The sequence below is a fragment of the Furipterus horrens genome, unplaced genomic scaffold, assembly GCF_987537825.1.
Source record: "Furipterus horrens unplaced genomic scaffold, mFurHor1.1.pri manual_scaffold_1, whole genome shotgun sequence".
NCBI classification, from domain to species: Eukaryota; Metazoa; Chordata; class Mammalia; order Chiroptera; family Furipteridae; genus Furipterus; species Furipterus horrens.
Genome location: NW_028327171.1, coordinates 150,997,845 through 151,010,156, shown reverse-complemented (window position 1 = coordinate 151,010,156; position 12,312 = coordinate 150,997,845). Strand labels below are relative to the sequence as shown.

The 12,312-nt window shown below is 34.3% G+C and overlaps 1 protein-coding gene across 2 annotated transcripts in view; it reads right to left on the bottom strand.

Annotated features, from left to right (window-relative positions):
- The window catches only part of GALNT13 (polypeptide N-acetylgalactosaminyltransferase 13), a 514,019-nt gene that overhangs the window by 11,811 nt on the left and 489,896 nt on the right, over positions 1 to 12,312 (bottom strand). For both annotated transcript variants that reach the window (XM_090267489.1, XM_090267494.1), the window contains exon 12: positions 2,304 to 2,438. In XM_090267489.1, coding sequence (XP_090123615.1) covers positions 2,304 to 2,438 — 135 coding nt within the window. The remainder of the gene's footprint in view (positions 1 to 2,303; positions 2,439 to 12,312) is intronic.

Sequence of the window (12,312 nt, the reverse complement as noted above, 5' to 3'; positions counted from 1 at the left end):
ATTTAAAAGTCATTTCCTATTTGTCTGAATTCTTCACAAATAATATCAGTCTTTAATTTCAAAATTAAAGCTGAAATTTCTCAAAAGGCAGTGTTTCATTCCTGTAATTTTTCTATTCTTTTGTGCCTTGTCTATATTATGATTTATACATTAATAACTTTGGCAAAAAATACATTATGATTTAAAATTTTTAATTTAGACAAGTTAAAGATCACAAATTAATTTTGAAAATCTAAACATGTAAGACAGTAAATAAAACTGTTACATAATTATTAAGGTGATTGAATAATTTATTTTAAAGTAAACATTTCTCAATACTTATGAACTTTATTTTTATGTGTTATAGGAACAGAATTTACCTGACACAAAATATTACAATAATCTAAAAACACTGCAATAGATAATCTTCAATCATCCAAATAGTAAATTTACAAAAACCATTTTTTAATCCTAGTTGAGGCTACCCATCTTTTTTTCTTTTACTTTTCTTTGAAAATCTCTTAGTATTCAATAACCTTTTTATTGGTTGATAAAAATATAAATTAAAACATGTGTGATTATCAACAATATTTATTTCAGAAATAAAGGAATTTGAGTCATGATTGTAAAAGCTGTTATCCACTCAAAAATTAAGTTTGAAAATCACGAGTGGCATTTTGAAATTCAACAATGCTCCATCTCATAAAAAATGTACACTCTTCCCCCTTTTCTTACAAATATATGCTAGAGCACACTCCTAATAAAGTCCTGGAATCCTGGTGAAAAGTAAAGAACAAAAATAACAACAAAAAGTTTTATTAAAAACAATACCTTTTTCAGGATTTCTCCTTTTTCTGTACATTTATCTGTACTTTTCCTCATAGAGAAGGTAGGGAACTAAATAAAGGTTCATATTTACTCACATGTTTATGAGAGGACATGTCTTCTGTGGTCTTAATATAAAGGGTGGTAATGATAATAGTTGAAGAGAAAAATAATGGTTGTCAGATAAAGAAGGTGAATAAGGTACTAAGAGGAAAAGGTGTCTGAATAGAGTACTGGTGCAACATGGGAAAGATTTATGGTGTTTGCCTTAATTAAGTCCCAGAAGAAGATGTTTCCAAAGAGCTTGGTAATATTATATAAGTTTTAGGGCCAAATGTTAACCTTAAGTAATTAGTTTCAACTCATGTAAGAATTCAGTAAGTTCTTCTGATTTTCCACTCCAGAAATTATAACATCATGCAAATTAAAATGACATTCAAAAAGTTTTTTAAAAAGAAGGCCTTGTTAATATATCAATAATAGCAACAACTTTGTAGATTGGTTTTTTAAAATGTTACTCATGCAGAATATACTAAGCTTTCATAGAACACTGCATTTGTGAAATTCATTTACCTCTATTGTATTACTTATCATATAGAATAAAGTTTACTTCTCATCTTAAGCCACCAATCACTTAGTAATGTGGACAAACATGACAGATGACCAATTCACTTTGTTAAGCAAAGAGAAATGAAAGAAATAAAGCTGTTTCAAGCCAGCTTCCTTATGCAGAGGAAAATATTTCTTTTTTATTAGCTCCATCTGATGGTTGATCTGGTTTTTACACACTACATGGCTATAAATCCCCAACAGTAATTTTTTTTTTTGTTTTTTTCTCCCTCTTTCCTCTCAGAAAGATGTGCTACATTGAGAAGGTGCTGCGTAGATGATTATTTACCTAATTAGTTTACTGAATTGTTTAAATTATTAACTATTATAAAGAACATTCATGATAATCTTGTCAGGTTTTTCTTTTTTCCTTTAAAATGAGAAGCAGAAATGTCACAGATTTCAACAGTGCAAAATAAAAAATATGAAAATATTGTTGACATTGTCCTGTATGTACATGCACAAACATGTCTCAGATAGCATAGTCTACCCTTTACCTAATTTATGTTAAGCATGTACATATAACAAATGTTAAGTACTTAAAAATGACTTTATGTTTCTTTTGTATATTTCATACTTATGAACTAGTTTAGCAAAATCGATTTATATAATATACCACCCTCATATTATCTGATATGAGCATGAATGCTTGAAAATGCAGTTCTTCAATGCAGAAAAAAATAATTTAGGTTTTAAATGTATTTTGAAATACACGGTGGGGCAAAGGCAGGTTTACAGTTGTTCCTATGGAAAATAATAAAATAATAAGTAGTAATACAAGAATAAACTCTGTGTTTCATGTACTCACAACTGTAAACTCATTTTGCCACATCTTTTATATAACTGACTTGAAACATTATAAAATAAGTAAATTAAGGAAAATACTGTACCTCAGCATCATATTCCCATAACTGATTTCCTCTCATATGGTGGCACTTTAACATGATTACAGGTCCATTAAGTCTAGAAACGTCCAAGCACAAGTCATCGGTTCGGATTTCTTTATCAGCAGTATAAGAAAACACCTGCAAATATAAAATTAAGCTACTAAAATAATACCTTCTTAAAAACAAAAATCACAGTATAGCAGATTTATCAATAGAAGCTTTCATATCACATAAACTTTTCAAATGATCTCTGCTGTGTGATCTTGAGAAAGCTAGTCTGTCTATCTGAGTCTTTTTCTTCAACTGTAAAATAGGACAGTGTCATCTGTTTTAGAAGGTTTGTGAAGCTTCAATTTAACAAACTAAATTATGAAAAGCTTATTATTTGCTGGCACCATATTCTCTGCACTATGCCTTATAAAGCTCACAACAGTTCAATAAAATAAAGTTTATAAATTGCATGGAACTTGATAAAGGGTAATTCCCACTACCATATGTCCAATTCCTCACTCTAGAGACAATGTTTTTCATAAGGCAGTTTAAATCTTTCTTTCTATAAAATAAGTACAACATGTAAACTTTATTAAATATTGTCAGTGGGTCTATGAGGTTTTTAAAATTATCTTCTTTAGAGATCTTATTAAAGATAGACTCTATGCTTATCTTTCTCATATTGTTTTGGCTTGCCTTAGCTACAGTTCTCAAAATATCCACAAAAATGTCAAAGTAGATTGTAGACTCATCGCTAGCTAATTCAAACTGATCCTATAAAATCTCTATTGCTTTATTCCTGGTGTGAATAATTTATCTATAACATTGGCTATTAAAGTTTTACGAGAGTTACTAAGTACATAATTATAAAAGTTGTTTTCTTGCTTCCTCTGTCAAATATCAATCGACTATAAAAATATGGGTTTATTTCTGGGTTCTCTATTCTGTTCCACTGATCTATGTGTCTATTTATATGCCATACTATGATGTTTTGATTACTGTGGTCTTATTGTATAATTTGATATTAAATAGCATGATTCCTCCAATGTTGTTCTTCTTTTTCAAGACCACTGTTGCTATTAAAGGTCTTTTGTGGTTCCATGTGAATTTTTGAAATACTTGTTCTAGTTCTGTGAAATACATCATTGGTATCATGATAGGAATTGTATTAAATCTATAGGTAGGATGAACTTTTTAATGATGTTAATTAATTCTATCCATGAACACAGTATGCGCTTCCACTTATTTGTATCTTCTTCAATTTTGTTCTCCAGTGTCTTATAATTTTCCAAGCACAGGTCTTTTACATTCTTAGTTTAATTTATTCCTAGGTATATTATTCTTTTGAAGCAATTGTGATAGGACTGTTTTCTTAATTTTCCTTTCTGATAGTTCATTGTAGGCATATAAAAATGCAATTGATTTCTGGATACTAATTTTGTATCCTACTACTTTACTGAATTCATTTATCAGTTCTAATAGTTTCCTGGTGGAATCTTTGGTGTTTTCTATGTACAGTATCATGTCTTCCTTCTGTCTGATTGCTATGGCAAGGACTTCCAGTACTATGTTTAATAGGAGAGGTGAAAGCCAACACTCCTGTCTGTTTCCCGATCTTAAGATGAACACTTGTAGTTTTTGCCTGTTGAGCATGATGAGTGTGTTTGTCATATATAGCCTTTATTATGTTTAGGTATGTTCCCTTTATTCCCACTTCGCTGAGAGTCCTTATCATAAATCATCACTTGATCATATCAAATGCTTTTCCTGCATCTATTGATAGGATGATGTAGTTTTTATTCTTCATTCTGTTTATGTGGTGTATCACATTTATTGATTTGTGAATGCTGTACCAACCTTGAATTCTCAGAATAAGTCCCACTTGATGTATTGTTGTATTTGGTTGCTAATTGATTCAATAAATGGTGTTCAGAAAATTGGACAGATACATGCAGAACAATGAAACTAGACCACTTTCTCATGCAACACGCAAGAATAAATTGAAAATGAATTAGGCTTAAATGTTAGACTTGCAACCATAAAAATCTTAGAAGAAAACAGTAAAATCTCAGACATTGCTCATAGCAATATTTTTCTTTATATATCTCTTCAGGCAAGGGAAACAAAAGAAAAAATTAAAAATGGGACTACATCAAACTGAAAAGTTTTTGCACAGAAAAGGAAACCTTCAACAAAATAAAAGGAAAACCCACTGAATGGGAGAACATATTCAATGGTACATCAGATAAAGGGTTAATATCCAACATTTATCAATAACTTATAAAAATCAACACCAAAAACACAAACAATCCAATTAAAAATTGAACAAAGGACCTGAGAACATTCAGATGACCAATAGACACATGAAACACTGCTCAATATCACTAATCATCAGAGAAATGCACATTAAAACCACAATGAGATATCACCTCACTCCTGTCAGAATAGCCATCATCAATAAATCAACAAACAAGTCCTGGCAAGGATGTGGAAAAAAGAGAATCCTCATGCAGACTGGTGTTGCCACTGTGGAAAGCAGTATGGAGTTATATAAGATTTAAAAATGGAACTGCCTTATGACCCAGCAATTCCACTTCTGGGAATTTATCTGAAAAAACTCAAAATGTTATATTTATTTCAGCATTATTTACAATAGCCAATATTTTGAAGCAGCCCGAGTGTCCATCAAAAGATGAGTGGATAAAACAACTATGGTAACTTCACACAAAAGAATATTACTCAGCTATAAAAAAGAAGTAAATTTTACCCTTTGCAACAGCATGGATGGACCTGGAGAACATTATTTTAAGTGTAATAAGCCAGTCATAGAAAACAAATGTCATATGATTTCACTCATATGTGGAATCCAATGAACAAACTAAACTAACAAGCAAAATAGAGACAGATTCATAGACAGCATGCTGACAGCTCTGGGAGGGAGCTGGAGGGTGGAGGGTCAAGTAAAAAAGAAAAAGGACTCATTGACATGGACAACAGCGTGGTTGGTGATTGCTGGGGAGAGGGGGTGGGTGGAGCTGGGAGAGGATATAAGAGGGTAAATGGTAATGAAAAAATACAATAATATATAAACTACTAAAATAAATAAATATATAATAAAAGTTGTGGTTCAGTATTCTGTGGATCTACTTTTTTCCTTGCAATGTCAAGAGGAAATATAGCGAGGAAGGTGATTTCATTGTCTTTTTGTCTCTTAAAGCAGCTTGATAAAATTGGAGGTCAGCTCTACAAATCACATAAACTCTGGAGCTCTAGTCTTTATGTTGAACAAGTTAGTCTTGAAAGGATTGTTGTTATGGTTCTGCTACTCATGATTTCTCTGAAAATCACAAGAAGTCATATGAGGAAAATGCAAAGTCAATGATGGAGCCCAAGAAACCTCTTAAGTCAACATCTTCAAAGGAAATTCTTCACAAAAGTAATATATCCTACTCAAAATATAAAACACTTGAGGAGTATGTGAAGTTCCTTTAATTGCACTATATAAAATATAGTCTTCATGGCATGAAATTCAGCAAGTATTTCCTATCTTTAATATATTTTAATGTTCATATTTTTCATGGAAAACATGACTTACCAAAATAAGAGTAAAAGAAACACCCATCAAAGATAAATACCTGTCCTTCCCAAACATGATTAGTATTCTTTTAAAACAAAATTACAGTAGTTCCCCTAATCCATGGTTTTGCTTTCTGTGGTTTCAGTTATCTGAGATCAACTGCCATCAGAAAGTGTTAAATGGAAAATTCCAGAAATAAACAGTTCATAAATTTTAAATTCTGTGTCATTCTGAGTGGCATGAGGAACACTCACACTGATCTGGATCATCTTGCCGGGGATGGGAATCATCCCTTTGTCCCACTTGTCCATGCTATATATGCTCCCAGCCCCTTAGTCACTTAGCAATCCTCTCAGATATCATATCCACTGTCACTGTATCACACTTTTGTCATTCAAATAATTGTTCTATTTTATTATTAGTTACTATAATTATTATAATTGTTCTATTTTATTATTATTGATGTTAATAACTAATTGTTATTAATCTCTTACTGTGCCTAACTTATAAATTAAACTTTATCATATGCACATATGAATAAAAAAATAGTATAAATAAGTTTACATAGTATGGATGGTTTCAGTCATCCATTGGGGGCCCTGCAACATGTTCCCTGTGGATAAGGGGAAATACTGGGCAAATATATTTAATTAAGTAAGTGAGGGAAGAAAATTTCTAGAGAATTTTATTTTGCACCTTACAAGGTTATTCCCATGTAAAGAATGTTTTTCAAAACGAAATTACTTTCTTTTAGTAGCACACAGATAAAACTAAATGGAGACAACAAAGCATCCACAGTTGCCATTCATTTTGTATGAAGAGTATAGTCATTGCCTGAGCAATAATTCTCCTCAGGTTTCTTATGGTAGGTTGGAAATTTTACCTGTTGGAAGTTCTAGAGAGAAGTCTATTTCATTATTTGATTCTCAATTTCTAATTTTGATTTACTTCTGGGTTAATTAGTAGATATCTTAAGTAATTTACATTCAAAGATTATAATTGTAGAATTTTTCGAGTTTCTCTCTTGACAGATAGATAGATATACAGTATTCCCTCACTTATTGCCGGTATTACATTCTAGACCCCCCCATGATAGGTGAAAACCCATGAAGTAGGAACCTTACATTTATTTTAGTATTTATATATATATATTTAAGGCTTTATAAACCCTTCCCACACACTTATAGACCATTCCCAGTCCCTTATGAATCTTCCCCACACTTTTATAAACACTACTTATGTTCTTAAACATATTCTACATTCTTAAACCTACGTAACTTTAACAACATACGTATACAGTACTGTAAAATTTTATATGGGTACTCACCAGTGAAGTATACTACAACTTGAATGATGAAGATGATGAATTAGCTGTGCAGTACTGATGATGATGAAGGTGATGAAGATGAGATGAATGTACTGCACAGCAAAGAGCATTACAGCTCTTCTAAAGGCACCACTTCATCAGGGGCTTCTTCAGGTGGTGCAGTAGTATCTTCGGCCTCATCTGCAACTTCTACTTCTGCTAAAAGCATAGGCATAACCGACCTCTTTGTTCAAGTGATGAACATAGTTATGGGGAGTTGCTGGCGCTGCTTCTTCTTCTGATTGAGAATGTTTTTGTAAGCTGGCATGGCACTGTCGATTGAATTTGCAAACTGCAATGAATGAACCATATGGGGGGTCCCATTTTTTAGCCACTCATTGAAGTTCTTTGGCCATTCTGACCATGGTTGTAAGATGATCAAGTGTTAGGCCAACCTCCTCCTCTTCTTGAACCCATTGTCCATCTTGTTCCTCATCCTCTTCTTCACTTGCTGACTTAGTCAGCTCCTGCAGGTCTTTGTCCATTAATGGTTGAGAGTGAACATCGATCAGGGTATTTACGTCTTCACTAGTCATGTCACTGAAGCACTCTCCTCCCAGTATTTTTGCCAGCTTCATGGCCTTATCCACTGCAGAGTGATGGATATCATCAGAAGAGAATCCCTTGTAATCATGGACCACTTCTGGCTACAATTTTTTTCCAGCTGGCATTCAAAGTCTCACTCTTCATCTCCTTTATGGCCTTTTGAATATTTTGGAGACACAATGCAATTGTGTACTCACACCAGTATGCCTTTAGCGAGAAGTCTCCATCTGAGTCCACAGCTTCAATGAGGTTTTCCAGGGTGTTTACGGTGTAGAGTGCCTTAAAAGCATGAATAACACCTTGATCCATTCTCTGAATGAGCGATGTAATGTTTGGCAGTAAGAAGTCTATCTGGGCACCATCATATGTCAGGTCAACAACATGGCCTCTAGCATTGCCCATTATCAGAAGCACTTTGAATTCAAGGCCTTTCTCTGTCAGATAAACCTTAACCTCCAGGATAAAATATTGATGAAATCAATTAGTCGTGAGGAGTTTCATGATCCAAGCCTTAGGGTTGTGCATCCAGTACACAGGCAACACATTCTTATTTTTGTTTTTAGGGCCCTTGGGTTCTTGGACTTATAAATAAGCCCTGGCTTTATCATAAAGCCTGCAGCATTCCCACACATGATTAAAGTTACCCTATCTTTTTGGGCCTTGATACCATGGGCTTTTGCTTCTTCCTTCATAATGAAAGTGTGAGACGGCACCCGTTTCCAGAATAAGCCTGTTTCATCCATGTTGAAAACTTGTTCAGGCTTATAGCCTCCTTCCTCGATGATGTCTTTGAATTCATTGTTCACATACTCCTCGGCTCCAGCTTTATCCACAGAGGCAGCCTCTCCATGCAGAGAGACGTTCTTCAGTCCAAAGCATTTCTGAAATTTGTCAAACCAGCCCTTGCTGGCACTGAATGGGGTTGGTCTGGATGGAGAAGAGCTCGAAGGTCCTGTTTCAGCATCATCGTCATCATCCTCTTGTTCATTCTCATCACCATCATGATCATCCCTTTTTGCTGCTAAATGATCATACAGTTGCTTGGCCTTCATCTGGATGGTGTTTGTATCCAGTGAGATATTCTTTTTTCTGCAATTGTTTATGCACACAGCTAATGCAGACTCCATCTTCACAATGATCTTATTGAAGAAAGTAACCACCCTCTTTGCTGTTTTGTTGAAAGCCACTGATGCCATAGACCTGATATTCTTCTCGTCCTTCTTTATATAGTGAACCGTAGACTCATTGATCTCGTAATACCAGCCAACAGATGCATAGCTTCTCTCTTTTATGGTAAGCATCTTCCTCTGGTGCTTCGGTTCACTGCCAGAATCCTTAGATGACGCAGAACATTTGGATGGCACCATAGGGCTTGCAATAAATTCAGTCTTTAAGGAAAATTTCACAAAAAACAACACCACAGAGCAAAACTATGAACAGTGATAGGAGGTAGGAGTGAAGTGAACAAGGCGAGATGCTAAACGTATGTGCACAGTGCGGGATAGCAGACAAACTGATGCTATGGTTACTGAGCCAATCAGCACCCAGGATACACAAGACAATGCTCTGGTTGGTCACCTTCCATCAATCAACCAATCGTGTGCCGTGCACAATCTCACGTAGGCAAACGAGCTCAAGCGTACATCTCGTTTTCAGCATAATGTATGTGTTCATCCACAAAAAAACACATACTGTAAACAGTGTGCAGTATTTTATTTTGATTTAATATTCTTTTAATGTTAGAATTATTTATTGTATATTTTACTATATATATTTTTAATTTTAGGCAAAAATCATTAAAATTATAAATACTACACATATAAATACGTCTACAGTACTGCAAAATCCTGCGATATAGCAAAAAATCTGTGATAATTAAATATAATATTTTTAAAAATCCCATGGTACAGTGAGGTCGCGATAAGTGAACTGCGATATATAGAGGGACTACTGTAGATATAAAATTATCTTTTTTGGGACTTTGCACTTGAAAACAAATTTTAACTGATGATAAAATGGTTGGCTCACAGGTACACTGTTTTGAAAAATATCTGTAGATAATATGCATTCATTACTTTCTAGAATTAATGTAAAAACTGAGATTACTTTGTTTTCTATAGGTGACAATCTTATTTTTAGGATGTTTTTAAGTCTATGTAATTTAAAAACTACACGTCAGTATATACATATTTTTTAATTTTATTTGGAAATTATTAAGTTTGATCTCAATTATTTATCTTTAATATTTTTCACCCATAATTAATACCTTTGTGCTTTTCCGTATCTTCTACTGTAGAATATTCTTGGACTACATTCTGGGATAGACTGAAATGAAATATTATATACAAAACACTTTGTAGAGTTCCAGGTACACCGAAATGCTCAGTGATTGATGCTTTGCATTATTTTTCCAGTCTTGGAGCTAACCCTAAATTGTGCTCCTCTCTGTGAATTCCAGCCTTGATAATATGTTCAATATCCAACAAATTTTAAGGCAGGAATCCAGCAGTTTTGCTCTGGCCAGTCTGTGCCCATCTCTTGACCACTCCAAGTCCTGGGTGGGGCTTCAGTGCCTGATGACTGTCGTTCTCGAAACTTTTGGCATAACACCATCTCCATATATCACCACCCTCCAGAGCCACCTATCGTGAGTTCCTGTGACTCCAGGAGCACCTCATCTCTCTTTCTAGCTTTCCTAGGAAGCAGCAGCTCTCTATGGCTATTACCTGTTGCCTGTGTCAATATTCCACGTCGATTCTCTCAGTTCTTAGTAGCAGGCCTGCCCAATCTCTTTTCCTGTTGCAGCTAAAAGCTTTATTTCTAATCATAAGGTAACAGAAAATATTTCAAACCTGAACACATATGAAGCACATTATTTTAAACTATCACACATGTTGACAGCTTTGTGAAATTGATTCCTTCATTAGTGTAGTCTGATTATATGTTCTTTTACAAAAATTAGAAACTATTTCTCCCTTTCTAGTTATCACTTGAATTACTCTATCATTGGCTAACAATACTTATTCTCACTAAACTGGAATTGTGTTACACAAGCACTAGATTTAGCACTTATTTTCAGTTGTTCCAATGCCAAACTGATGAATCACAATTGCTTAAATCAGAGTCTGATCACGTTAAACTAAGGTAAGTAGAAACAGAGTAAAATAATCAATTTCTGAGTCTTTCCATTGATTAGAAAAGAGGGACAGGGAGAAAATTAATTAATTAAATAATTATCTACATGAGAAACCATGTGTGATATGACTTGTATATATTAAATACATTTTCACTTTTGTTACATTGTGCAATTACATTTATATTCCTATGAATGCATAGCAACTCACGGTACTGCAAAGCATAACAAGTAGAGCTCTTTGGCTGTGCTGTAGGGTGCTTTGAGAAGTGTGTGTTTTATACCTAATCTTTATATCTGTTTAAACACATACAATTATATAGCTCTCTAACTTTATATATTATCCTCTGTATTCTGCTGTTCAAGCTAGCTCTAAAACCATTAAAGCGATTTTTATTCAATTATTGTAAGTTCAGCTATTGCATAAGAAGTGATAGATATTTTTGTTCCACTTTGTGGACCTTGTTATTTATCATGCTGTCCAAGATTATTTTACTGTCTCCTTTTGTATTAATTTGCTAGGGCTGCCATAACACATTACCACGGATTGGGTGACTTAAATAACAGATGTTTATTTCCTTAGAGTACTGGAAGCCAGAAGTCCAGGTCAGGATATCAGCAGGATTGGTTTCCTCTGTGGGTCTCTGTCCTTGGCTTACGCAGTGCCATCTTCTACTCGTACCTTCACATGTTCTGCCCTCCGTGCTGTCTGTGTCCTACTCACTTCTTACAAGGACAACAGTCCTATTAGATTTGAGCTCACTCTAATGATCTCATTTCACCTTAATTACATTTTAAAGACCTTATCTCTTAATATTGTCACATTCTGAAGCATGGAAATTACTACTTTGACACAAAAATTTTTTTAGGGGAGCACAGTTCAGTCCATAATACCTATTAACCCTTTAAAATGTAGGGAAAAGAGATAATGCATCTTCCCTGACTCCTTGATTTGGGTGTATGATTTCTCTGCTTACTCGTCTAGGTCCCCTGGGGATTCAGTTCAGAATTTATAATGGCCTGTTTAGTGTTATTAATTAAAACTCTGAATGAAATATAATAGCAGATCCCCCTTTCTCTGTATCGAAGTGCTTTCGGTGGGAAGCCTGTGGTGGGATGGGGCAGCATTGACTTCTCTGTATCACCATCTTAGGTGTTTGTTGTTTTCATTCTCATCTCCCTTGCCCACTTCCAGATTCCCCAAGGCTGCTAATCAGTTTTTGGTTCTTCCAGGGTGTAAAAGTGTAGGAGAAATCCTGAACTGTCTTTTTATAACTCCTTCCTGTTCTGTGGCCTGGCAGTGATTTAAAGCTCCGTCTCCTCAGTGTTTGTGGTTCTTCAGATTCCCATCACTAAATACCTCTCACTGTAGTGCTAAGAGGACTTGTCTGTTTTATAC